Source organism: Aspergillus thermomutatus (genome assembly GCF_002237265.1).
Source record: "Aspergillus thermomutatus strain HMR AF 39 chromosome Unknown NODE_220, whole genome shotgun sequence".
NCBI lineage: Eukaryota > Fungi > Ascomycota > Eurotiomycetes > Eurotiales > Aspergillaceae > Aspergillus > Aspergillus thermomutatus.
In genome coordinates, this window is record NW_020798270.1 from 23,071 (window position 1) to 49,726 (window position 26,656).

A 26,656-nucleotide genomic window follows, 5' to 3' on the forward strand; every position below is an offset into this window, starting at 1 on the left:
ATTCCGTACACCATCCATGTTTGACTGGGTTCAACCCCTCCAGTCATGCACGGCCTAAGCCAACACTTCTTGGACTGTGACTCATTCAGACAGTATATGATATTACCGCGGGTTAGTGTCTTAGTGATCCGAGGAGTGAAGGCGCTGGCCATCGTTTTGCCGCTCAAATCTTGCAATCATAAGCAAATCAGACTCGTGGCTAAGGATTACCCCCAAAAATGAGCAAGATACTTAGTACGGTCAATCGAAATTCGAGTCTACGTGAGGAGGGTCACCCTGACGCATATTTCTTGCCAAGGAGATTGAATTTATCTACCAGGCAGACAGACTGGTTGAGTGTGTAACATGGAGGGCAGGAACAACCACTAGTCTGGATCGAGAAGGATGTCCTTTCTCTGATATCCATCGAACTTTGACTTTCTAAATTTAGGTATCCAAGCTATAGCAATGCCTCTGTTGAGCAGCGATGAAAGGAAACAAGAGACAGACAACATCAGGTGACAACGGGGGAATAAAAATTGGCCTCGCCACAAAGATAGCAATGAGAAATGGAAAGGAAAATTTTAACACGATGGTGAGGTGACAGAAAGAAACAATCTTGGCAACAGCCCTTATCATGCGACTCATGACTAATGTCCAGGCATGGAACACAATGATCTCGTTGGGAAAGATTGCTCATAGAAGGAAAAGCAACCAGATCAGGATGCTCGGCTATAATAAAATGGGCCGCTCGCACCGGAGAAAGCCACGCTCAAGATTGGCGAATATATCCCGTCTACTAGACGTAGAGGCTATCTCATCACGGCGAAGGGCCTTGATGTTACAATATAACTCCGTCCCGTTCCAGTTGGGCCCCTTTTCGAACCAAAGATGTAGCCTTTACTAAGTGCTCTCAGGAGATGACACTTGGGGTAGTGGCTGGCGTTGACATGATGAAACTGGCTGACGTCGTAAGAGCCGCCGCAGACCGAAGGGCACGGGAAGGAAAGATCGAGCACGGTACGTTCCAAACGATGTAGGAAGATATCTTGGAGTAGCTCTGCGCTTAAAATTGTGAAAACGCACCTGGAGCACACTCTCGCTCGACAAAGCAGAGTTGACGGTAGAAAGTAGCAAGCTTATGTTCCAGACAACAACCAGTACGGACTGACTGCTTGGATCTTTTGTCTGATCAGTGCCACTGGCTCTGGGTCATATAGCTGTCGCCAAGAACGCCGTCCTCGAGAGTCCGAATGAAGTCTCGGTTACGCTGACCGGCCCCTGCACGGCTTCCCCGGCGTCGCTGAGCATTGTTGTCGACATATCCGTCAGGAGGTGGTGGGTAATATGCCGGGCTGGGCTGAAGTCGAATGGGGGCATTCGGGTCCAGGTGACTGGCAACACGTTGAATAGTTGGCGGAATTCCTCCCCCCTGATGATCCATGGTGGATGCGCGCTGGCGACCAGCTCTAGTGGTTGCTTGAGCGTAGAGGCTCTGAGACGGTGCATATTGCGATTGAGGCATCTGGCCTGGCATAAGGTTCATCTGATGGCCGTAGCCTGGAGGCTGGGTAGGGTATGGAGGCGGGGCACCTTGCTGATGGCCCGTAAACATGCCGTTGTACATGGGCGGGGCCTGGGCATGAGATGGTGTGTGGAACTGATTCATCTGCATTGAGTATGCATTCTGGGCCGCTGACTGTGCATGTGCCGCCTGAGCCGCTCGTTGTTTGCTCGCAGCCTCAGCCTGCTGTTGCTGCTGTATTCCAGGTGGAATGGTTTTGTTGAGTGAGGAATACTTTAGATTCATTGGCGGCACGAAGGGCCCTGTAAACTTCTGTTGCGTAATGAAAGGGTGAAGCTTGGCTTGCTGAGGCGACCATCGCTCAAGGGGGTTGATTGACAGCAGTCCACGAACAAAGTCGATGAAAGCCACTCGATTGTTCAATTCTGGACGAGATGTCAGCGAGTGGAAAGATGGAGCTGTCTGGAGAACGAACCTCGCTCGATTTCAGCTTGCTTCATGTTTTTCCTGGGCATTGGATAGCTTCGGATGATTTCCTCAAGCGTGGATGCCTGGAAGTACTTTTTGCTCGGTTGCTCTTTCGTGTTATGTTCCCGGGAATATTGTTCTAGACTCTTCAGGCGGTATGTCTTGCGACCGAACTCGTCTTGGGTCTTCTCAAAGAATTCACCCGACTGCTTGCCCATTTCAAGCATCCAAGTCGGGGGTAGACCGAGCATTTCCACAATTCGACAGACCTGATTGTATTCAGAGGAGCCAGGGAAAAGAGGCAGACCAAGGAAGAGCTCGACGACGATGCAACCAAGAGACCACATATCGATTGCGGACGAGTAACTGCTCGAGTTAGTTTTGATGCCAGCTCGAAGAAGACAGGGGACGTACGGTAAGCCGAGCAACACCTCAGGGGAACGGTAGAATCTCGACTGGATATACGTATAGACCGTTTGTCGCTCATCGCAAGCAGAGCCAAAATCGATGACTTTGATAATTGGACTTTCAAGACTATTGGAAATCGACGTTAGTTCAGGAGCTTGTCCTCAGGCACGAATCCCTACTCACTTCTTCAGTAATATGTTCTCGGGCTTGAGATCACAATGAATCAGATGAGCCTTGTTTAGGAGACTCAACGCGTTGAGCAGTTGCTGAGCAAAAACACGAACGAGAGTCGTGCTCAAACCACGAAACTGGTTTTGCTTGATCAATTCATAAAGATTGACACTAAGCAGTTCAAAAACCAGACAGAGATGCTGCCGATGAATGAAAGTGTCTTTCAAACGAAGTAAGTGGTGGTCGTCGTTCTTGTCATATTTGCTATTAAGCTGCAAGGAGGAAGGTTAGAATTGTTTCGAGCAAAGGATTTTGGGATCCTACCAAGTCCAAGACCGAAACTTCCATCATACTCTGATTGAAGTATGCAGTCTTATTCTTAATGACCTTCACGGCAACAACCTCTTGCGTTTTCAGGTTCTGGCACTTGACGACTTGACCGAATGTCCCCTGGCCCAACACGTCGAGGATAAGGTAACGATTCCTTGGAGATGTGTCAATACAGATGGCCTGAAAATGTGGGCGAAAGAGTCGGTTGAGAAAACTCACTTGTGACCAGCTTCTTCGCTTCCAAGAATGTCGTTCACATAGAGAATATAATCGCTGTCCTCATTGTCATAGCCATCGTTTTTGACACCCTTGCTTGGTTTTGTAAGGACACGTCTCGGATTTCGCGAAGACTCGTAATTGAAGCTTGGATTGCAGATACGGTATGTGGCCGGAAGATGAGTGGTTAACGCTTGAAGGGGCTGTATCCTCATTTAGCAACAAACCGTATTGGCCGGTGGATGAACACTTACACTAATGAAACCCCCTTCTGGATTGGCACGTCTGTATGGCGGCTGCGAATTAATGCGGGGTTGGAGCTCCTGGACCGACTTGATCTTTTGAAATTTCGGCACTGGCCCTCGACCCACTTGCTTGCTCGCACCAGATATGGATCCCGACCGGGGCGATCTTTCATCTCGTCCAAAGGGAGCGTTGACTTGAGATCCTGCTGAAGGCGGGTAGAATTGGTCGGAGCCCATCTCGGTAGGCTGCAGCGGAGGGAGCCGAGGAGGACGTGACACAGCTATCACATCCAAACTGTTAGACATGACCGATTCCCAAATTTATCGATGAGAAGACTTACAAGGAGGCGACTGAAACGGCTGAGGGGGTGAGGAGTAGTTTAGAGCTCTGGTTGGCGACCGGCGAGAGTTGTTTGGCCCGGGTGGGAAAGCATATGAGTTCTGAGACTTTCCAGGACTAGTATTGTAAGACAAGGACGGCGACAGAACATTCATCGGGGAGTACCTTCGGGCAGCCGAGGACTCCTCAGGAGAGAAGAATTGAGAAGATGGTCGACTATGATGATTCGGTCGCGCAGAGTACTTCGCCCTGTTGTACGGGTCCGCATCCTCCATGGTGGTGTCGGCGTCGGTGACATAATCGCGACTACGTGGCGTCGCGGCTGGCGACGACGCCATAGATACCGATTTGGAGTTTGTGCCGGCCGAGGGGGGTTTTGCTGCTGTCCCGGGCGTTTGAAAGGCTTCATAGGTATATCCCACGGGCGGCTGTGATTGTTGCGGCTGACCACTATATTTGGGGGCTAATTGTTGGGGAGTAGACGTCAATCCATTGTTGAACTGCGCAGGACGTCCCATCAAGGGGTCCTGGTATGGCTGCCACTGAGAATCCATCTCTTCGGGAGACCTCCCCTCACAATATCTCGAAGAACCCGAGTGAGAGTTGACGATCGAGGATGGACGATCGTCTGTCGCCGTTGACAGCGCACATGCACTGCGATCGAAAGGGGAGGATAGCAGCGGGGGCGGCAGACGCACGTAGCGCAATCAGGCGGAGACGACGAGGCGGTTCGAAATATTTGGCGTTAGACGTAAACTATACAGTGCTTCATTATCCGAATGACTTATCACTCCGGTGGTGAGGGTTGATTGATGGCCACCGGCGTCCTGTCCACCAAGGGCGGTCGCAGTTCCAAGTCAGTGACGGGGGGGCGGGTACGACGGGCTGCCAGTATCTATCGGTGCAGCCAGCTGACTGACAAGCCGAAGGGGGATGCAGTAAATAGCTAGAGCACAGGAGGATGTGTGTTTGATTCCAGACCGGAAGTACACAGTCAAGAAGATAGACTGTGGAGGATCTGGAAACAAAGTCCAGTCCGAATGGCCGCTGAGGAATGGCTCGAGCAGGAAGTAAGTAATGCGGAGGGGTTTTAGGAAGAGAGGAAGAAGGCGAAGGTTCGTGGAGGTGGAGATAGATGATGCCTCAATCTCGAGGGGAGCGTTGCGTCTGCCTCAGGCTGCGATTGGGCTTGGGCTTTGGCTTTCGCCGGGAAAGGCAAAAATGGGAATGAGAGAGCTTGCTGATCTCACGACTAGAGGATTTTTTGTGATGGATCGACTTGATATTTCTACAGTGAGGGAGTATGGAGTAACTACCTACTACTGCTCCTGAATTCTGATGTTGACGATTGTTATTTTCTGCTAATCCAGGGCAAAGGCAAGTCACAATTGTTGCCTGCCTCCTCTCATCCACCGCGACCAGCCAGCCTCTTGGGGACGATATGTCATCCCTTGAGAAGTAAAACAGAGCCTATCCTTATTTGAAGCAATGCTTGTGAAAAAGGAGGAGTCTAGTTGAATTTCCCATTCATAAAGATCAGCTCTTCTGTAGATCTGAAGTCATTTCTGCAAGCATCTGGAGAATAATGTCTTGTTTGGCGCGTTCATGGAATATGATTGTTTTCGCCGCTTGCAGGGAATAGCTGAACTAAGGTGGACAGCTCGAGTCCACGACAAGTGAAGTGGACATAGGGCAGCCTCGAAGGAGTCTCGCGATTCGGCAAATGATCATCCTTCATTAGGATTGCCTCTAAAAAGAAGCGGGAACCATGTCGCTGTACTCCGTACTCCGTGCATACTAAATATCGATACTACAGGAGATTCCGGTGCCCAAAGCTGGCTTGGAAGTGGAAACTGGGCCAGAAGAACCACTGCCAAGGCTCAAGAGAGTGACGTGACTGTTGGTATGTGCATCGAAGGCGGTCAGACTAGGCGGCAGTCGGCGAAATCTTTCTGCCGTAGATACCACTGTGAGAATGTAGATGCTTTTCATGTTAAGGCTCTTTTTCGATCATGACATCAGACGAGCTTTCCTCTTCTGTAACCTCTTCGGATCCTTTTATGATAGTTGCATATGAGAAGGTTGTCTTGGACTCGAATCGTACTTAGCGCCGTGCTTTACTGAGGTCAAGTCCGTCGCCGCCTGGATATCACTCATAGATCCTTGACAGCGCCACCTGTTACAGAAATGACGGTGGTGATTTCCTGAAGCTGCACTGCTCCGTCATCGTTGAAGCTTATTATTTGATGGGTGGAGGTCTTGATCTGCAGGGTGTCACAGCTGTTGGATTGCCTGAATAGCCATCCTTGGCATTTCTGTCGTGCTTCAATCATGGATCGCAGCGTGAAGAATGAGGGTGATGGCTCCGCTGAAATGGAAGTGGTTGAGACACCGCAGAGGACCGAGGGATCGGATGCCTCGAATCTCGCTGAAGTGGCGACAGTGGCTGCCTCAAAGCAGGAAGAAGATCCCTCTGCAGTGACCGATGAAGTAAGCCGTCTACGAGAACTACAGGCCGATATACGCGATCAGGATGACCTTGAAAGGGACATATCTCGTCAGGTACCAGGTTACAATCTTCTTGACATGAAGTGCTTTCTAGTCTGACTATGCTAGGCCGACAGATTGCTCATGGAGCAAGCTGACGAACGAGACAAGAAGAGATTGGAAAAGACCACCCTCGAAAAAGAGTATGCCTTCTATTATACCGGCGTCTACGTTAAGATGCTGATACCTCAATGATTAGGAAACTCGAGGCCCAAATCCTCAAACTGCATCAGCGTTTGTCGCAGCCAGTTGGCACGTCTGCTCGAGTCCGGTTAGAGAACGAGTTGAGCGAGCTAGAATCTCGCAACGCCTCGCTAGAGAATGACTTGAAAGAAATTCAACAGCGAATTGATGACAGACATGAGGGTCTCGAAGCTGGCACTCAGGCAACCGGGGCAGGGCGCATGCCAAATGAATCTCGTAGAGATTATCTCATTCGAACCGGGAAGATAACGCCTTTTTCTAGGATGGCTGCAGGTCCGAATGAGGGCCCTCTTGCCAGCCTCCATGACGCTCTCATCGACGCCGAAGATGAACGTGACGAGAATGAGGCACTGGAGCAACTGAAAGATCGCTCAGCTGTTTCACACAGAAACCTCGTCCGACCTGGGTTCGACTTTGACGATGAGAGTACCGATACGGGCGTCTCACAAATTCGACCAAGCAAGAGACGAAAGCTGGAGGACGGTGCACGTCGGAAGAAGAGGGTTATCAAGCAAGAGGAGTCTGACTCTATGGCAGCAGATCAAGAAAATGTCTCTTCTGAAGATAATGACGAGTCGGCGGATTATGCAGTGTCTGAAGAACAACAATCGTTGTCGGAGGGCGAAGAAGAATTTTTCCCGGATGGAAAGCCAGAGCGACCTGCAGCTCACAAAAAAGGGAAGAAACCTGGGGACGAAATGGAAGATTTCAGCGGATTGGACGACGGCGATGAAAGACTCTATCAATCGAGACTACAGAGTTGGGTGAGTCGGAGAAGCGCCGCTCGAAAGCGTGCTTCTAAGACGCTGCGAGCAAATGGTGAGGATGGAGATCTCGTTGATGAGGAGGCTTCCACCGAAGAGGATGAATGGTTCCTGCCTCATCCTACGGTACCAGATGTGTCTTATGACAATGGATATCGGTTGCCTGGAGACCTTAACCCGTACTTGTTCGACTATCAAAAAACCGGGGTGCAATGGCTATGGGAGCTATACCAGCAGAAAGTGGGGGGAATCATCGGTGACGAGATGGGGCTTGGGAAAACAATTCAAACTATAGCTTTCCTAGCTGGACTACATTACAGCAAGAAACTGGATGGGCCTGTCATTGTTGTATGCCCTGCTACAGTCATGAAGCAATGGGTCAACGAATTCCATCGCTGGTGGCCACCTTTTCGTGTGTCAATCTTGCACACGTCCGGAAGTGGCATGGTCAATATCCGGAGCGAGAGCAGCAGAGAGGATGCTCTCGTTTCTCAAATCTATTCTTCCGGTTCGCGAGGATTAACCAGCAACCAGAAGGCAGCAAGGAAGGTTGTCAAGCGTGTGGTGGAAGAAGGCCACGTTCTGGTCACTACCTATTCTGGATTGCAAACATACTCTCATTTTCTGATTCCAGTGGAGTGGGGGTGTGCGATTCTTGATGAAGGTCACAAGATCCGAAACCCGAACACTTCTATTACTATCCATTGCAAGGAGCTTCGAACTCCGCACAGGATCATCCTCTCAGGCACCCCTATGCAGAATAACTTGACCGAACTTTGGTCACTTTTCGACTTCGTCTTTCCAATGCGCCTTGGAACGTTAGTCAACTTTCGGAACCAATTCGAATTCCCTATTCGGCAGGGCGGATATGCGAATGCTTCTAATCTCCAAGTGCAGACGGCTGCCAAGTGTGCAGAGACACTCAAGGATGCCATTAGCCCATATCTTCTGCAGCGGTTCAAGATCGATGTGGCTGCAGATTTGCCCAAAAAGACCGAGCAGGTGCTCTTTTGCAAGTTGACCAAGCCGCAGAGGCTTGCATATGAATCATTCTTGAAATCTGAAGAGATGGAGTCCATTCTCAGAGGACGCAGGCAGATTCTATATGGAGTCGATATACTTCGCAAAATCTGCAATCACCCGGATTTACAGAATCATAAGCTGCAATCGCATCAATCGGGCTATGGAAATGCGAACAAGTCTGGCAAGATGCAGGTGGTCAAATCTCTGTTGGAGTTGTGGAGAGATACCGGCCATAAAACCCTACTGTTTGCCCAGCATCGAATCATGCTAGATATCCTTGAAAAATTCGTCAAGTCACTGGCTGGGTTCAACTATCGGCGCATGGACGGCACCACGCCCATACAGAGTCGGCAACCCATGGTGGACGAGTTCAATAATGATCCGAATCTGCATGTCTTTCTGCTGACGACAAAAGTTGGAGGTCTGGGAGTGAATCTTACGGGTGCGGATAGAGTCATCATCTACGATCCAGATTGGAACCCCTCGACAGATGTGCAGGCCCGAGAGCGAGCATGGCGACTTGGTCAGAAGCGCGATGTTAGCGTCTACCGCTTAATGACCGCGGGAACAATTGAGGAGAAGATATATCATCGACAGATCTTCAAACAGTTCCTCACCAATAAGATTCTCAGAGACCCAAAACAGCGCCAAACTTCCTTTCAATTGAGCGATTTGTTTGACCTATTTTCGCTCGGCGACGAAAAGCCAGGTACCACGGAGACGAGCAAGCTCTTCCAGGACGCTGAGGTCACATTCCAGGGAGACGGTGATGGCAATAATCAACAATCTACCGAAGCGCAGGACGCCTCATCTGACGTGCAAGCCGAAAAGAACGACATCAGCAAAGTAGTCGGTGTCTCGTCTATGGAGAAATTTCAGGGCGAGTCCGAGCAGTCCAGCGATCGGGAGAAAGGGGCCGGGGCCGTTAATTCAGAATCACGCATCATGGAAGGCATTTTCGCTCGCTCTGGAGTACACTCGGCTTTGGAGCACGATCAAATTGTCAATGGCAAACGGGTTGTCCGAGCAGACCCTAAGATCATCGAGGCGGAGGCCAAGAGGGTAGCTGCCGAGGCTGCCGAGGAGCTGCGGCGAGCTGGTGAAGCAGCACGTTCTGTCCCCATTGGGACTCCTACCTGGACAGGTCAATTTGGAGTCGCTGGAAGGCCCGAGGAAAGACCCCTTCCTTCAGCGTTTGGCGGACGAAGCAGCACCGCGCGGCGGACGGCGGCCGGCCCCTCGTCGGCGAGCATTCTGGCTAACCTCTCCGCACGGACACCGTCGTCCCGGAGCGCCACGAACAGCCCTGCACCATCCAGGACTCCCACTGGCGTGGATTTCATGACGATGATCCGAGACTACATCTTGTCACAGGGTGGAGCCGTTTACACACAGATGCTGATCGACCACTTCAACCGTTACTGTACCACACCCCAGCGATCGGCAGAGTTCAAGGAGATGCTTAAAACGATTGCCGTGCTCGAAAAAGGTGGGCGGAACGGGCGAGGAAGATGGTCGCTGAAACCTGAGTTCGCCATGGTGAAATAACAAGTTGACAGGAGTTATTGGTTTGGGGCCATGGTTGGTCAAGTTTCTTTCCTGTGGCACGGTTCGGTTGGCTTGAGAAAAATGGAAGGGATACCATGGATTATGGCGTTTGAATCATTCATTGTAGATAGAGTATGCGAAATCATCTGATGATAGAGTAACGTAAATATCACTAAGCATGCGTCACATATGTATGAGACATCTTCTTTGAAACACGGCCTTTCGGACTGCCCGATCAAGTGTGAATAGCAGGTCGACTTGTCTCAGTATAGCAGATGATACTGTCAGCACTACTGACAGTGCTCTGTAGCAGGTCAACTAATGTCACTTCAAGTTCAGGGGAGATTGAACCAAATGGAACCGAGATGATCATGATATCAGTTAAGTCCCACCAGGTAGGATAATCCATGAAATCATGACTATGACCCATAGATGTTGGATGGCTGTTATAATAGTGATGATCCTTAGTGGCTGCGAAACTTCGTATCTCAGTCGAAATTGCTTAGTATTGTTGCCGATGTGCTATTATGCATTATATACTAAAGTATAATATTCCGAATACGGCAAAGACGGCATGACTCCGAAGTCTGGATGGATTCTCATCTCCTGTTCCTGTTAGCGTGCATCAGGATGTCGATCGCTTGTGCGACTGATTTTGGTACAGCAGAGAGTTCCAGAGAGAGTAGGAGAACCAAAATGTAAAAATAGCACGCCTGAGTTGAACATCAGCAGCATAGATGTTGCAGTTACATGTGTCCACAGAGTGTCTACAACAAAGTACAAAGAAGCATTGAGTCAATCCTCCGTACTCTGGACTCTGTAGAGTACTTTCGAGGTGATTGATGTTGGCCATGTCTCAGTTTTGAAGCCATCCCCCGCCTTTATTACTTCCCCCCAGCAACGAGTGTCCACTGCGGCACGATCTCCCTCTGCGCAACTCAAGCAAACATGCTGTATTCCCACTGGCCAAGGATCGTCGCTGCGTCGGGGCAAATGGTCTTAAGTCTCCATACCTTAGCCTCAGCTGAACAACTCCTGTGTGGAGACTCTTTCCTTGAATTTCTTGGTTGTTGCGGCGATGCGATGTGATGCTGTGACTTGAGAAGACTGGACTAGTCTCTGCTAGACAGCATGCTAATAACATGCTAACAACTAGCATCACTGCAATATCTGCAGATGCTTCTAAATTTGATGTTGATCATTGATTGATGACTTGATTGCCAATGCTGGTTTGAAGTAGTCTGTGCTGTTCCACTTGGTGGAGTGATGATGGTGGTTGACTATTGATGGTCTCAACAACATAAATAGAGGAAGGGATATCGCCACATCCATCCTCATCAGTCACCCATTCTCTCACATTATTGTCCACCTTTTGTTGTTTGTGCTGATTTCATTCACTGAAAAACAGTTAAACAAAATAATCTAATCTCTCGTTTAGTGATAATCAGAATGAAGCTGCTTTCTACTCTCACTCTGCTGGCTTCCACAGTCGCGGCCAACCCCATCTTCCATACTGCTCGCCAGGCCTCCAACACCACCAAGCCCTTCCATCTTAAGACCGCAGACGCATCCAACGAGAAACACAATGGTTTATACGTCTACGCATACCATACCGGTGCAGGATTCAATGACGCTGTCCTCACGTCCGATGTGGCCACTGCCAGTACGGCTTTCCTGAACAGCACCTACACCCAGTTCGACCTGAAGACCCCGTTCCCTTGGGGCTTTAATCCCATCGGTGATACCAACTACGCTCGTTAGTTCCCTGCTCTCTCGACTACACCATGTTCGAACCGGAACTGACTTGTTTGCAGAATGGGAACCTGTTGAGATCAACGTGGGTTACGGCGCTGAGGGATTCTTCATCAATAGCTCCGGCCTGCAGTGGTCGGAGCAACAGGGCTTTGGCGGCTGGCTGGGTAAGCATTTCCATCCAAGGTACTCGGTAACCTCTACATGTGGCTAATTTACCCCAGTGTGCGACTGGTACCACGGCGCACCCCAGCTCTTCTATATCTACCGCTATTACGAACCCAACTTCCCCTCCTCCTGCAGCACCGTCAACCTCCAGGTCGAATATACTTCGTAAATAAACCCGAGGGTGCGGATATTGCAGCGCAAAATGCTGCCGCCGGATATGAGATGCGCGTGGCGTGAGTGATGATTCCTCGGTTTTCTCGAGGGGTGTGGAGGATATGTACCGCTCCTTACCTGACGAGATTGTGTATTGATATATGCATCGCACAAACGGAAGGGCTGTTTAATGTTTATTTACCTGTAATACCGCTGTGGTGTCAATCGTTTATGTCAATCGCTTGCTAGGTCTTCTGATTTATGGACAATCGACCTTCTTTAAATCGATAGTTTTGTGTTGGTGATTATGAGTATTGATCCATTTGCCATTGACCCATTGTATTGGTCAAGCTCAGACGTCGGGTCGTTTCTGTAGTAGCCCTGCTGGCGACCATGAAGACAACACATTGATGATATCCTGCGGAAAATATGCAGGCCGTTGCTTCAGCGTACGATTTGAACTAGATGGAGATAGAATCTGATCAAGCAGTAACTCTGACATTCATGTGATGATGTGAAGAAATCCGATGGCCAAAAATAGCCCATGTCTCAGTTATGCCCAAACAGGCTAGCCCGCCTCCAGATCCCCTTCTCTAGTCGCTTCGATCGGACCCCCCGTCTGGCCTCTTTTCTCGTTAGACCCTTTTTTTCCCTTTTCATGACTTGACTTGGCTTTCTTGTTGCTCTGCTTGCGTTTTGAATCTTGAATTTGGTCATCATCATCAGCTCTCTCTACAGTTTTCCATGGCGTGATGCTGTTTAGTTGATTTTCTGACCAGTCACTCGCTTTGTTTACCTGCCGTCCAGCCTCCCCTCTTTGAGACCCGCATACGATATCACCCGATCTGCATGTTTCACTGAACCGCTGGCTTGAAGAATTCGTTCTACCTGTCCATCTTACGTCCAGACTGTTTTACCGACCTTGTGAATCGCTCTCTCTCTGTCATCGACACTCGCTTGTGGAGATAGTAGCCGATCTTTAAGGGATCCCGAGCATCACCCTCTCAGCATTTTCAAGGGACTCGTTCCCTGTATTGCGTGATAGCCTCAGGATCTGAAGGCATCATCCAACATGCAGTCCCTCAACTTCCTCTCGTTTTTAAGCCTTCTCCTCTTGCTGGGAACAATTTCCTCAGCTTGGCCATGGCCCCCGAACGGGCTGAACTTGGCGCACGGAGAGATTGTGGCCAGAGCTGGTCAGTTACTTCGTAAAAATATTGCTCATTTGTTCGCATGCTGACTCGTCAGACACAACTGCTTCCGACCAAACGACAGCTGATTCTACCGCGAGCTCGACCGATTCTGCCTCGGAAACCAGCACCGCGAAGGACTCGACTGCGACAGACTCGAGCAGCGGAACAGACACCGCTACTGGAACGGCCAAGGAGACCGGCACACAGACGGGGACGGGCACAACTACCGAGACCGCCACGGGCAAATCCAGCAAGAACAGCAAGACCAAGACCTCTACCAAGACGACCTCGATCGATGCGCGTCTCCCTGCGGGCGGAACATCGATGTTGATCCCAACCGCGGGTGCCACAACCTACTACAAGATTGGCGACTATGTGACTTTTGCCTGGAACTACACCTCTCTGTCGGTGACGCCGTCTGCGGTGAATGTTCTCGCAAGCTGCACCATGAACAGCGCGACCTATACCCTCTCAAGCAACATGAGCGTCGAGGCGACTGGAAAGGTGGTGTGGGATACGGCCAAGTACCAGGCGAATGCGACGGTCCCACTGCTGACCGCGACATACACGTTGTACGTGGTTGACGTGGACAAGGACATTGGAGACACCGCAAGTGCCGGTCACCTTGGCTCGCAGAATGGCTACACCTTTGGCATGTACATTCCGCAATCCTATACTCCTCTCAACGGTACGCCCTTATTTCCCTACGCATATTTGACAAAGCATACTGATCCGAATATAGAATACAACTGCGCCACGTGCAACAGCGCCCTCTCCGAGACCGAGCGACAAGCCCTCAAGTTCGCCTTTGGCATGGTCATGATCACCATAGCCTCCTTCACCTGGTTCGCCGGTGACTTTGGTGTCTTTTCCACTTGATCTTCCTCATGAACGTATCATATGTTTTCCAACAACATATTGCATTCGAACGAGCGACTTTTTTCAATCATGATAATAGCGATGTATCAGCAAGGTTGGGCCGGCGTTTTCTTTTCTCATCTTCTGGGTGATTCTTTCTCTCCGTGTATTTGCCATTGCCAATAATCTAAAGTGGCGGGAACTGTGGTATATTCAATCATCTGGTGTCTATAATGAGCTGTATTAGCATAGAGAATCTGGACATGCATATTACCTTCCTTCAACCAGGTTTACCAGTCTAGAACATACAAAATGAACGAAAGCAACTCGCATATCGTTGAGCCTCATCCTTTGTTCTGGTCTAATGACAAACCACTGCCCTCTGCATTCTGCCCTCTGCCCTTTGTCTACGCCTTTGCAATTTGATACAACCAGGGCAGGAGTACCTGGATAGTAAAAGAAACAGCCATGCAGCCAGCAAAACCAAGCACACAATGCAACCTTTGTCTACATAAAACTGTATCCCCCATGGAAACTTAATCTCTCAGTACAGAGATATGGGTATAAGTATAGGTGAGGTGAGGTGAGGTGAGGGACAATGTCCATCCCCGTCCCTAAAGGTGTAAGCCCTTCATCGATTCCCTGGTGTGTTGATCGCGGATAGTTCGCCTGCTGGCCTGCTGGTTGTCTTGTCCGTCTGCTCGTTTAGATCGGTGCGCTCATTTCGAAGCTCGCTGCCTCGTTTTAACTTGCTGCGCTCATCTCTTAAGCTTGCTGCGCTCATTTCCTAAGCTCGCTACGCTCGCTGCCTCGCTGCAATGCCTTCCACCACGCTGGGCTGGATCTGGCCGAAAGACCCCCGTCCCGGAAACCCCTCGCGCTGGCCCCGTCGCTGGCGTCTCTTCGATGTGCTGACCAACCGCGGCCCGGATATATACGTCGGGAAGATCAACAGCCGCTCCCAGCCGCAGAGCCAATCGTCGCGGATCAATTGGTCTGGGTGGGACTGCCGGGAGGGGTGCTGCTGCGCAGGGGGTGAGGAGGAGACGCCGTTCCCGTGGGCGAGGCGGGGTGCGTTTGAGCGGTATGATTTCCGGCGGAGGAAGTACGTGGTTCCGGATCATGGGACGTGGTGTGGGGTTGAGTACTGCGATGAGGATTTGGACAAAGGCAAGAAGAGGGGGAGGCGGGTGCATGCCATTCCGCGGCGGTATTGGGATTGGAGGGGGGTGGAGTATCCGGCGGGGTATTGGCATGATGTTGTGCATGGGGTTCATGGTTCTTGATTTAGGGGTTCTCGAGTGAGCTGGAGGTGAGGTAGAAGAACGGGGAAGGGTCAAATGCAGGCTGCGTGGTAGGCTTCCCAGACGACTGGCTGTCCTTGAGAGGATTGGATAGGGTTGGGTTTGCGGAGGGTGGGGAGTTGTGCGGCGTTGTCGGTCATTTTGCCGCATTTCGCGCAGGGTGTCTGTTTGATGTCGGAGTAGGAGGAGATCATGTCCTGAATAAGGGGATTGATTAGTGTCTGTTGTGTTTGCGGTCAATGTGTAAAACTCACCAGTAGATACGCGAGATCCCATTGCCGCGGACGAGCATTCAGGCAAGCTGCAACCGCCGTCTCAAGCTTCGTCTTCGGTTTCCCAGGAGCTGCTTGGTCCTGAACCCGCCAATCGATCACAGCCTGTCCATCTCCATTGACCGCCTGCAGCTGGAACGCCATGCCGACCTTGACGAGAACAACGGTGATCCTGGGCTGGTCCTGATGGGGCATGACCCGAACACCCGGCGGGCTTCGTCGTATGAATGTCTCCACGATCGTCCTCCAGCCCCCGTCGACCGCTTGAATCTTCGCGCGTTCCTCCTCCTCCTTGACCCTCTGCTGCTGCTCCTTCTCCGTCCGTTGCTCCTTCTCAAGCTCCTCAAGAAGAACATCATAGTCCCGCTCCCACATCCCCGTCGGCTGCAGCAGTTGGCCCCCGTTCTGCTTGATCCGAGCGTCCACATGGTCCCATATCGCTTTCATCTCAGGGCTCCGCCACATAGACTGGAACTCCTGGACCTCAGCGACCCCCGCACGTGCCGTCTGCGAGAGCTGTTCAGAGAGCACGCGCGGCGACTTCGGCAGTGGCCTCCTCGAAGCCGCCTTGGGGTTGACAATGGGGACTATAGGCTCCATGAGACGCCCAGGGAGTAGAGTTCGGAGTTGATGGATCTGCACTTGTCAGTTTGAACATGCATCAACGCAAGGACGATCCAAAACACAAAAGTTACAAGGGGCGAGAGAAGACTAACCGTCGCCTCCATCTTCTGCAACTTCGCCAGCGACGATACATACTGCATCTCCGAGGTCCAGGCTTCAGCGCTCGAATTGCCCTTGTCAGGAACTTCGGCCGGGGATGTACCTTGAGGAGATTGCTCCATTTTAGGGACAATGACACCCGTAGCCGGCGGCTGTGAACTAGTTTTTGAAGTAGAAGCCATGTTGATGAACCGTTCAGTGAGACGGGACGAATGTAGTCAGCCGGACCTTGCAGAAGCTCCCCGCAAAAAAAAAGATAGCTGCAGAAGCGATGGGAGGAGGAATCGCTTGTTTTCATCCAAGTAACGCCGAAATGAGATGGCCAGTCACTTGATTTGAATTGCCAGGACCGCAGTCATCAAAGGAATGATGAGATTCAGGAGTAATAAAGATGGGTCAACCGATAATGCCGGCGCCTCAGTGAGCTTTCGCCAGATCTAAAAACTGAATGTGCTCTACAATAATGATGCCAATGGTGAAGGGATTCGGAGATGTCAAGGTGGAAATCCAGCCCAGTTCTCTCTCTCGGCGAATCATGGGGATCACCTGCGCCACAGCACCAGCCACATGTGGAGCACTGGCCACTTTCCTCTTTTGGATGTATACAGGGCCTGGTATTCTCTTGATAGAAATCTCCATTATGAACGTCAATTTTTCAGGTTTGTAGTGGACTGTAAGGTGATATTCATTAGAAAATGGCTACATTCAGATTTGTGTATCAAGCTCATCCAAGTCGTCGTAACAGCCGTGCTCATTATGTCACATTCACACTGGTCAAAGTGCCTTCGACGAGTACAGTCTAATATTTACACCCCTATCATGCGCCAGAGTGAGATTCGTCTGCTGAACTGGCTCAACCAGGTCCGGGGCCGCGTTCTCAATCCGATCAAACCGCTGGAGTAATTTGACAATAGTAAAGCTGGCCTCGGTGAGTGCGTATTGTTCTGCAGACGTTAGCCACAAAGTATAGCACTTGAAAGAAAGGAGGACTCACGGCCTAGGCAAATTCTTGGGCCCCCGTTGAAGGGGAGATACTCCCATCCTCGTCTGCCGTTTTCTTCCCAGCGTTCCGGCCGGAACTCGCGCGCGTCCGGGCCGTAGAAGTCTGTCCGGCGGTGCATGGCGTACACACTGTAGGTGACTACTGTGCCTTTGCAGATGTAGATAGGGGACTTTTGATCCGGCCCCCCCCCGAGGGGTAAGGTCGTGTCCTTGTTGGCGACGCGGAAGTTGGCGGGGACAGGTGGCAGGAGCCGGAGGACTGGGTGTCGGTCAGAATCTTTCCACTGTGGGTTGACTCGGGAGTGACGTACCTTCGTTCAGCACATATCGCAGGTACGGAATATCCTTGAGTTTGGTCTGCGTGATCTCCTCCTTGGGGTGCTCGGCGTCGCCGAACTCCTCCACAATGACCTGACGAAGTTTGGTCCACACGTTCGGATGGCGAGCCAGATAGAAGAAGGTCGAGCTGAGCAGGCTGGCGGTTGTATCACGCCCCGCTAACAGGATGTTGAGCATGTTGTCCCTCAACACCTTCGGATCATCGTTTTCGGCCGCCAGCGCCTCGGCAAAGATATACCGGCCTCCAGGCTGCTTCTTCTCCGGATGCCGCCGCGACTCGAGAGCGAGCTGAACATAGTGGTCGACCACCTCATGGACGCGCTTGTTAGCATCGCGGAATTCCTTGGGGTTAATCATCCAGTAGAAGTCGACCGCTCGAGACCTCGCGGCGAGATAGTCCTGCGCCGTGTTGAACGCCTCTGCGAAGCCCTGCGCGTTACCGACGGCCGATTTACCCAGAAGGCCTGTGTCTGTGCCAGCGTGCAGAGAGCCCACTGATTCCCCAAAGAGGAAATGAGTCGCCGAGTCGATTGTCAGGAGGAAGAACAGCCGCTGAATATCGGATGTCGAGCCATCTTTCGGGACTAATTCAATCAGCCTGGAGATGTGGCCGTCCATCAAGTCCAGATCGGCAACCTGAGGAGTTAGCACAGTCCCAGAAGATGCGAACGATCACTCACCTGGTCCCTCGTAAACTGGGGCCGTAGTAGCGCACGCGCATGCGACCAGCCTGCTCCATCCAGCGTAAAAATCCCGTCCCCAAGCAACGGGTAAAACTCCTGGTGTCTCGTCCCGAGCCCGAAATCATTGAATTGGGTCGCCAGCATAGCCTTGAGATTCTCTGGCTCAATCGTAGATACCAGCCGTCGCCCCAGAATAGTCTGGGTAAACGTGTTACCGTACTTTTCATACTGCTCGGCGATATACTCGATCCATCTCTTCTCCTTGGCGGCTTTGCTCAGTCGTAGAAAGGCAGGGATGCCAAAGACGCCCGCTGCGCCTTGGCTGGGGGCCTGACAGCGCAGGGATCTGGCCTGTTTGCGATGCTTGTAGAGTTGCTGGAAGTAACGCAGGACCAAGAACGTGGTGTATACAGCGGTGAACAGTGCGACAGTAGGGGCCAGCATGGTGTCGTGCCCTGGTGGGTGAGGTTGTGACTTGTGTGACAATGTTTAATTATCTGCTTGGAAATCCCTGGGCGAAACGGTCAATCTGGTGTCACACAAGGCTATCCATGACCGCAGTACTGAGATGGGATCTACCTATTTATACCACATGCTAATGTCAACTTCGAATCTACCCCTCAGTATGTGATCTTGACAACCTCGCTAATCCGAAGATTTGTTGATGCTTCGGTGAAAGAGTCCGACTCGGACATGTGCGAGTGGATCACCAACCAAACTTAAACTATCCTCCATGGAACTGCGACGAACGCGAGAAGCCGGAAAACTCGACGTGTGAATGGTCCAGACGGAAAGAAATGAACGATTAATCGCAAGCACATACGAATATGGTTAGACAGAGGGAGATCCAACATGTCCGACTCAAGTTATGCACACTCTAATCTCGGATAAGTCGCAAGCATATATAAAAAAGGCTAGCTACAAGTCTACAACGCAAGGATCAGCCGACGCTAACCCACCATCGTGAAGAGGGCGATCACCCCGGACGGAGTACTCCACAAAGTGACATCAGTAGTCACCATAGACAGTGAATCAATGATGGTCTTGCCTGAAACATGGCAGCCATTGTTTCAAGGCCTGAGTAAAGTACCCCCGAGAGACCGCCGCGTCCGGGGTGAGCTGAAAGTCTGGGCAATGCACCGCGTTCTCCATAATGTATCCAAATATTGCGTCTCTGCCTGTGGAGACCCCGCAGGCCGGTATTTCAGTTGTAAAGTTGACTCCCTGTGGAGCCCATTTCTCATCAGATACCACCGACAATGGTCTCCAGGGATCAAACTGCCCCCCGCTGAAGTACACGTTGGACGGTCGGATAGTCCAGCCGCCGAACTCTTCATTCAAGCTTTCCGTCCGTGGTTGTGGCGGTAGGATACTAGCCTGGACGGCATTTGGCCACTGGCGATTACAGAGTTCCTGCTGATACTCCAGGGTTTGATACGAGGAAAGAAGTGCATGAGACCCAAGGTTGTTGCTCTGGAAAAATCCCCACTCGGTGCAGTATTGCCAACTCCAGCTGATCAATTCTGGGATTGTGTTGGGTCGACCAAACTCGCACGACAAAGGCTCTGATGCATTGAGACCGTTGCAGTTAGTCCCAAACACCCTGTTGACCAGCGCGATAAAGTATGGAAAGGACGCCCAGCGCTCCGCAACATATCTCCTGCCGTGGGTCGGAGCGAGACCTTCCGGCCCTGCCGAATGGTTTGTCTCTGGATCTAGCTCGAGGTAGTTGCAAAAGTTGTGCAAGCTTTGATTATCGCTCCCAATCCCGTGAGCCTGAAAGGGTCCGTAAAGAGCACCCAAAGCCGAGGTGAAGTCCACGTTGCTGTTTTTCTCCGCATCGGGTCCAAGAAAAAGCCGTTTGATCGACGCGGACGTGTCTTCGTTGGACAACTGGTCATCGATGTACTTGAGAGCAGCCTGGATGTCCTTGGTGCAGTTACTGTACCCGTTGGCCACCATAGCGCGGTAGATCTGTTCATAGTACACGCTCATGTCGAGTTGAGCCTGTACAGGAGCGGATGAAGCATACGCTGCAAAAATGGTATCGGGATATTTGTTGCGAATGAACGCGGCTCGGATACCAGGATAGGAACCGCCGACCATGACCCAAGGAGTTCCTCTGGGGGTCAAATCGACATGGGGATGACTCGCCCGGCTGAAATTTGCGGCGAAATATGGGATATCGGCAAGGGCTTGCTTTGTGGTGAGATATTTCATGTGCTCCACGGGCATATCCTGGCTGACGGGGAATGGAAGGGAGTCTCCATAATACCTTTGCTAATATCAGTACATCTTAGATACTTAAGGCTTCTGGATGGACTACCTGTGCTCCCACACAATTCCCATAGCGTGAAACTCTTGCAGCAGCGGACTAAGCCACGATGAGGAATTTGTCAACAAAGAAACCGAATATTCCGCAGTGTTCTCTCCAATGTCATAGACCATGACCGGACTCCCAGGAACATAGAACTCTTCATTGACCCAAAATCTGTTCCGATAGGTGCCAAGCGAGGGATCCTCGTGGTCAATGAGAATCTGTACGAGTCAGGAACAAGGCCGATTAGTTGTACCAGTGTGTGACTCACCTCTGCATATTCTACCGCAATTGTGGGATCTGCCGAAGTGGCGATCAGAGAACGGAAAGCTCCAGGGTCATTCCATGCGAGATGGGAATCTAAGCCCAACTCAGCCGCGAGTCGCAGGTCTCTTACTAGCGTAGACGCTGGTAGTCCTATGCCTGCGACAGGGTCGAAGAGTACTGCAAGCCTCAATGCAGCGAGCCATGATGGATAGAGCTTCATCAGGAAAGTCCAACAGAAAGATCGAATCAATGTCAAGACTCAATGATGCGATAAAAACAATCTGCCTGGTGAGTTGAGATATCGGATCAATGACCAAGAGAAGCTGAAGTTGGCAGACAAATATACCCATCACGTCCACAAGGAGGAGTCTCCAAGTTAATGTAGTCATCTTCGCAATTGCCAGTGACTGAGCACGCGATTGAAATTCACAAAGAGATATCGCAGCGTCGCCGAGACAGGGTGATATCGGGTGCGGTAAGACCCAGGTGTGTCGCACAACAGATTACCGAAAGGCGAAAGCAGTAATAATATCAATCGGTGGGACTGGCTTGGAGCGCCAGGAACTGACTGTGATGCCCCTTATCCGGTTGCCTCTGCTGACTGCAATATGACACATTGTCTAGTCGATCCTTTCGACTGTCTATTATTCCAGCCACCGATCGGAATGGAGACGATCTTGACTAACTCATGGCATTCAAAACTTGACCAGTCGATTGGTACCAAAACCAAGAGATGCATTAGCCAAGTCAGGCTCAAGTAGTATATGAAGCGAGTTGTCCACATGGTTATCCACTTCAGGTGAGACTGAGCCCATCGAGAACAATATGATGCATATCTCCGAACAATACCTTCGGATTGAGGATCCCACGTGTAGCACAGCCATGCTACGCACAGTGATTTAGCATTGCCAGAATGCATATAAACAATGACAAGTCATTTTTAGTGGCGGAAAGCGTCAAGTTTTGCAGATTGAGCTCCAGTCAGAAGTGAATGTGGTACTTCGCCCCGGACAATTGACAGAACCTGTCGCCTCTCTCGAGGCTTGAGGAAGGATATCAAACAAACTCTGCATTAGGATCGTTCGCGCATCATTATATTAATCTTGTAATGACAGAGCTTGACTGAAAGAAATCTGTTCATATGCATGATTAGTGTGTCTGTTGTCATTGTGGAAGAAGACTCCTATCTGAGTGCCATAATTCCAAATCAGGCTGGTCTCATGGTCTTACTGCTAGAATGCCAGCAACAGTCCAGATGGATCTCTGAGCAGCCACACCACAATGAAATGGCGGCTATCCACATCATACTAAGGCATGCTCTGAGTCTGACTCATGCAAAGCAATCAGTCGTTGTTAGCTAAGAGAATCGACGTTGAGGGTCTGCATGGTCCTGATACGGCCACACATTACTGTTATTTTAGGGACTGTACCACGCAAGGTCTCTGACAGGGGCATTATACTTGAAGAAAAGCCAAAGAGTCCTTAAAACAAGTGTTGAATGCAATCTGCTCCTACAAGGATACAGACACAACAAACATGGCTTTAACATATCGGTAGTGATGCTGTGTAATAAGTCTCAAACAAACTGTCAAAGACATTTAACAACAAGCTTGGCCAAGGTCTCAGCTGTAGATCAGAGGAACATGGCTTTTCATGCGCATTGCTGCTATTTCAGTACAAAACAGGCATCCAGATAACATTCCTTCTCTGCCCACCTTCATCACGAACAAGAAATCATATTAGCGTGTGTGTGAAGCTGTCAAGTGTCAACACAATCTGGTCTGAAACCTCCATGCATGTCCTGAATTGGATATGCTGTTGCTGATCTCTTGGCTATTCATCGCTTGGTGTACAACAATAAGTATGGATGCCGAAAGAAGAACTCATCTAGTCAGCAACGACGAGTGAGACAAGCAACTTAGCAAGAAGATGGTCTGGAATTGATTTCAGGCACTATTGAGCGGAAATATTCTTCAATCTCCATACCGGAGGATGGACAGCTTGTCAGTACTTCGGCTGGACGGCTGTGACTTCCGGACTGATTCCGGTTGAAGACAGACACCAAGCCCACCAGGAGTTTCATTTCTCAACTCGACACATTCGATCATATTGGCAGTCTCAAGTGCAACAGCTCACTTCTCCGCAGTTGGATGACAACCATAGAGGTCATCAGATGAGTTCTCGTTGGGTTGGGCCGACCGTAACTTACACCTCTGCCAGACTCGGGGTGATACAACACGAGGCATGCAATGAGCATGCTGATTGATTGATGGAAATTACTGAAAAGCCTCACCTCCAGAAGAAGAAGAAGAAGAAGAAGAAGCTCAATACGGAAAAAATCCGGATGCGCATGACTCAGTGTTTATGGCGCCAAAGCCTGACGAAACCCCGTTTGGATCACTCCTGCAGAAGTTCCATTGATTTCAAACCATGGCTGAAAGCAATGACCCGGATTCTCGCGATAGAACTGACCGAATCTCGCTTGAGTACTCCGTACTGATTGCCAATGGACAATGCCAAACCCCACCTGGTGATCGTCCCTTTTAGACACGGCGATGTGATCCAGAGAGATGACACGGATGAACCACTCCCGCGGCCTGACGAGGTCGATATATTGAATTCAGTACGAGCGTGCATGCGGGCAAGCAATCAAGCAAGAATGAATGCGAGTGTATGGAGTAGTGTCTCGAAACTCACTGAAACCGTCTGAAGAAATTGGCCGGTACAAAGGAGCACCCAGCTGAATAATGATACTTGGCGCCAACCCTTCCCCGGAAAAAACTAATGCGTGGTATTTCGTGGCATTCGTGCAGGCTTCTCCGCATGCACTCGGTACTGATTGTGGACCCAATTAATATACAGTCATGCACTGCTTCTCCTAGCGCCGCCGTCAACGCCTTCGATGAAAGATGATGATGCCGCGCTCATGTTGCGCAATTACCCTTCTCCCTGAGATTGGTGGAACCTGTCAAATTGCCAGGAGTTGACCAGGGGCTGCACACATCGGGTGGATGGAAAATGTGATGGGATATGAAGATCGCCCCGTGTCTAAGGCTGGACATCGCTTGATGGCCCGTACTGAAGAATGACATCTGGGAAATATATGAGCCTCTGCAGACCTGCAGAATAGAAGATCGGCTCAGAACACCATTTCTCAGAGCGGTTCATAATGCTGTCGCAAGCTGTGCTTTTCCTGTCCTTTTCCCTCTGGGCTCGGGTCGCCAATGCGGCCTTTGGCATCACCACGAGTAGCAGCTCCTATGTCATCGATGCCAACTCCCCCAATCCACTGAAGTTTACGGTCAACCGGTCGAGCTGCGACATCACATCGATCAACTACTACGGCTCCGAGCTGCAGTATCAAAGCACAGGCAGCCACATTGGGTCAGGTCTTGGATCTGCAACCGTCTCTGCCACTCAAGATGGTGTGTACTCAGGTCCTGCCTGAGTATGACAGTATTGTACTGACTGCCGTAGGTGATTATATCAAGGTTACCTGCGTAACGGATACCTTGACGCAGTACTTCGTTGTCCACAACGGAGACCCCATCATTCATATGGCAACCTACATTACTGCGGGTTAGTTCTGACACTGACACTGTTCCATTTATTATCTAAGGCTGACCTTCCAGAACCATCTATTGGTGAGCTGCGGTTCATTGCCCGTCTCAACAACGACCTCCTCCCTAACGAGGAGCCATTTGGCGATGTCTCCAACACCTCTGGCGGGACCGCCATCGAGGGCTCTGATGTGGTAAGTTGGTCGCATCGGTATCATACCCGCGTGCTGACAGCTATAGTTCCTGGTCAATGGACAGACCCGCAGCAAGTTCTACTCCAGTCAGCGATTCATCGACGACCAGAGACACTGTAGGTAGCCTCCACTTTCCTGGAATCTGGGCTAACAGACAACAGGTGTCTCTGGAAGCGCTCATCGTGTCTGCATGATCCTGAACCAGTACGAATCATCTTCCGGCGGTCCTTTCCATCGGTAGGTTGTTCTGTCCCTGTATCCGAGCAGCCACTTATATCAACAGCGATATCAACTCCAACAACGGAGGCAGCTACAATGCCCTCTATTGGTACATGGTAGGTACTGATCTGTCTGGAATGGTACCAGTCACTAATGCCCCCAGAACTCCGGCCACGTTCAGACGGAATCCTACCGCATGGGTCTGCACGGCCCCTACTCCATGTACTTTAGTCGCAGCGGCACTCCCAGCACCAACATTGACACGTCTTTCTTTGCAAACCTTGGCATTCAGGGCTATGTCCCGGCCAGTGGCCGAGGCACGGTGACCGGGAAAGCATCGGGCGCTGATTCCGACTTTGACTGGGTTGTTCACTGGTAATTACCGAAGCCAACTGTCCAAACCAAATGTCCGAATATGCCGCTGATTATCCAGGTACAACGATGCGGCGCAGTACTGGACCTACACGGCCTCCGACGGCAGCTTCACCTCTCCCGCCATGAAGCCCGGAACCTATACTATGGTCTACTACCAAGGCGAGTACAAGGTTGCCTCTACCTCTGTCACCGTCACGGCCGGCTCGACGACCACCAAGAACATCTCTGGGTCGGTGACGACGGGCACGACCATCTTCAAGATCGGCGAATGGGACGGCCAGTAAGTACATGCATACCGAAGATACAGTCCGTACTGATGGTCTAGACCCACCGGTTTCCGCAACGCAGCAAACCAGCTGAGGATGCACCCGTCCGACTCGCGAATGGCCAGCTGGGGGCCGCTTACGTATACCGTGGGCAGCTCCGCGCTGACCGATTTCCCCATGGCCATCTTCAAATCGGTCAACAGCCCCGTCACGATCAAGTTCACGGCGACGTCCTCGCAGACCGGTGCCGCCACGCTGCGCATCGGCACGACCTTGTCTTTTGCGGGTGGTCGGCCCCAGGCCACGGTAGGCCGGCCCGGCTTGCTTCCACTGTCTCAAGCTAATTAGAACAGATCAACTCGTATACCGCAGCGACTCCCTCCGCGCCGACAAACCTCAACTCGCGCGGTGTCACCCGCGGTGCCTACAGGGGCTTGGGTGAGGTGTATGATGTTGCGATCCCTGCAGGCACGATCGTTGCGGGCACCAACACGGTAAGGGATCATATCGGGAGTCGAGCAACCGCGCTGACGGCTGCAGATTACCATCAGTGTTGCCTCCGGAAGCTCCGGAGACACGTTCCTCAGTCCCAACTTTGTGAGTACTAGTCGATACACGGGCGGCCAGGACTAACTTTCCTAGATCTTCGACTGCGTTGAGCTGTTCCAGTAGCCATCGTCTCTTGGGCATCTGCAGCTGTATTTGATGAGCTGGTAGCTAGTATTTCGAACAATGAAGTATATTATAAGCCGGCCCATGTCTACCGCATGACTCTATCAAAAACAAACCAAGCACTCGCAAATCCCAACCCACACAACCACCACCTCGACTCCCAGCCTGTCCAAGTAACCTTCCCTTTCGTTTCACGTCTGCTCAAATCCGACTGCACTCCATCCAAAGAGTGGACCAGTCTCCCCCTGACCCAAACCGCCCTCACATTCCGATCATCCCCCGTCCACACCCATTTATGCACCTTTTCCGTCCACGACTCCCACCCAAACACATCTACAATACCCTGCTCATGCATTCCGGCCTCCCTCACCTCCGCCGGCGCCGACGATAAATCACCCAGCCGAACCATCTGCGCATCAAAGGCCATCCCCACCTCAAACCCCCCCACCACCCCCCCCCCACCCCCCCCCCCCCCCCCCCCCCCCCGCGCCCGCCACCCCCCCCCCCCACAACCCCAGACCCCCCCCCCCTCACCCACCCCACCACCCCCCCCCCCCACCCCACCCGCCCC

The 26,656-nt window shown here is 51.2% G+C and overlaps 9 protein-coding genes across 9 annotated transcripts; 5 read left to right on the forward strand and 4 right to left on the reverse strand.

Annotated features, from left to right (window-relative positions):
* Positions 1–1,171: 1,171 nt before the first annotated feature.
* CDV56_103475 (putative protein kinase Yak1) lies at positions 1,172–1,789 on the reverse strand (the record flags this gene model as incomplete). The annotated part of the gene is made up of 1 exon (XM_026757094.1): positions 1,172–1,789. One exon carries the CDS (start codon positions 1,787–1,789, stop codon positions 1,172–1,174), a length of 618 nt encoding a protein of 205 aa, XP_026611556.1.
* Positions 1,790–6,013: 4,224 nt separating this feature from the next.
* CDV56_103978 (DNA-dependent ATPase RAD26) lies at positions 6,014–9,768 on the forward strand (the record flags this gene model as incomplete). The annotated part of the gene is made up of 3 exons (XM_026757597.1): positions 6,014–6,244; positions 6,299–6,372; positions 6,429–9,768. The coding sequence occupies 3 exons, from the start codon at positions 6,014–6,016 to the stop codon at positions 9,766–9,768; spliced, it is 3,645 nt and encodes a 1,214-aa protein (XP_026611557.1).
* Positions 9,769–11,217: 1,449 nt separating this feature from the next.
* Positions 11,218–11,857, forward strand: CDV56_104494 (uncharacterized protein; the record flags this gene model as incomplete). Its single annotated transcript, XM_026758113.1, has 3 exons — positions 11,218–11,524; positions 11,583–11,687; positions 11,745–11,857. The coding sequence occupies 3 exons, from the start codon at positions 11,218–11,220 to the stop codon at positions 11,855–11,857; spliced, it is 525 nt and encodes a 174-aa protein (XP_026611558.1).
* A 1,056-nt stretch (positions 11,858–12,913) lies between these two features.
* Positions 12,914–13,913, forward strand: CDV56_104643 (uncharacterized protein; the record flags this gene model as incomplete). The annotated part of the gene is made up of 3 exons (XM_026758262.1): positions 12,914–13,037; positions 13,090–13,722; positions 13,777–13,913. The coding sequence occupies 3 exons, from the start codon at positions 12,914–12,916 to the stop codon at positions 13,911–13,913; spliced, it is 894 nt and encodes a 297-aa protein (XP_026611559.1).
* Positions 13,914–14,710: 797 nt separating this feature from the next.
* Positions 14,711–15,178, forward strand: CDV56_104792 (uncharacterized protein; the record flags this gene model as incomplete). The annotated part of the gene is made up of 1 exon (XM_026758411.1): positions 14,711–15,178. The coding sequence occupies one exon, from the start codon at positions 14,711–14,713 to the stop codon at positions 15,176–15,178; it is 468 nt and encodes a 155-aa protein (XP_026611560.1).
* Positions 15,179–15,228: 50 nt separating this feature from the next.
* On the reverse strand, positions 15,229–16,373 carry CDV56_104839 (RNA polymerase II mediator complex subunit MED27 domain-containing protein; the record flags this gene model as incomplete). Its single annotated transcript, XM_026758458.1, has 3 exons — positions 15,229–15,393; positions 15,451–16,104; positions 16,185–16,373. 3 exons carry the CDS (start codon positions 16,371–16,373, stop codon positions 15,229–15,231), a joined length of 1,008 nt encoding a protein of 335 aa, XP_026611561.1.
* A 592-nt stretch (positions 16,374–16,965) lies between these two features.
* Positions 16,966–18,659, reverse strand: CDV56_104982 (cytochrome P450; the record flags this gene model as incomplete). The annotated part of the gene is made up of 4 exons (XM_026758601.1): positions 16,966–17,135; positions 17,186–17,452; positions 17,505–18,168; positions 18,213–18,659. The coding sequence occupies 4 exons, from the start codon at positions 18,657–18,659 to the stop codon at positions 16,966–16,968; spliced, it is 1,548 nt and encodes a 515-aa protein (XP_026611562.1).
* Positions 18,660–19,247: 588 nt separating this feature from the next.
* On the reverse strand, positions 19,248–21,019 carry CDV56_105155 (putative serine peptidase, family S28; the record flags this gene model as incomplete). The annotated part of the gene is made up of 3 exons (XM_026758774.1): positions 19,248–20,490; positions 20,542–20,753; positions 20,804–21,019. 3 exons carry the CDS (start codon positions 21,017–21,019, stop codon positions 19,248–19,250), a joined length of 1,671 nt encoding a protein of 556 aa, XP_026611563.1.
* Positions 21,020–23,968: 2,949 nt separating this feature from the next.
* On the forward strand, positions 23,969–26,085 carry rglA (putative rhamnogalacturonase B; the record flags this gene model as incomplete). Its single annotated transcript, XM_026759146.1, has 12 exons — positions 23,969–24,224; positions 24,277–24,378; positions 24,432–24,553; positions 24,600–24,669; positions 24,715–24,790; positions 24,837–24,888; positions 24,936–25,147; positions 25,206–25,427; positions 25,473–25,719; positions 25,767–25,907; positions 25,954–26,010; positions 26,056–26,085. The coding sequence occupies 12 exons, from the start codon at positions 23,969–23,971 to the stop codon at positions 26,083–26,085; spliced, it is 1,587 nt and encodes a 528-aa protein (XP_026611564.1).
* Positions 26,086–26,656: the final 571 nt, after the last annotated feature.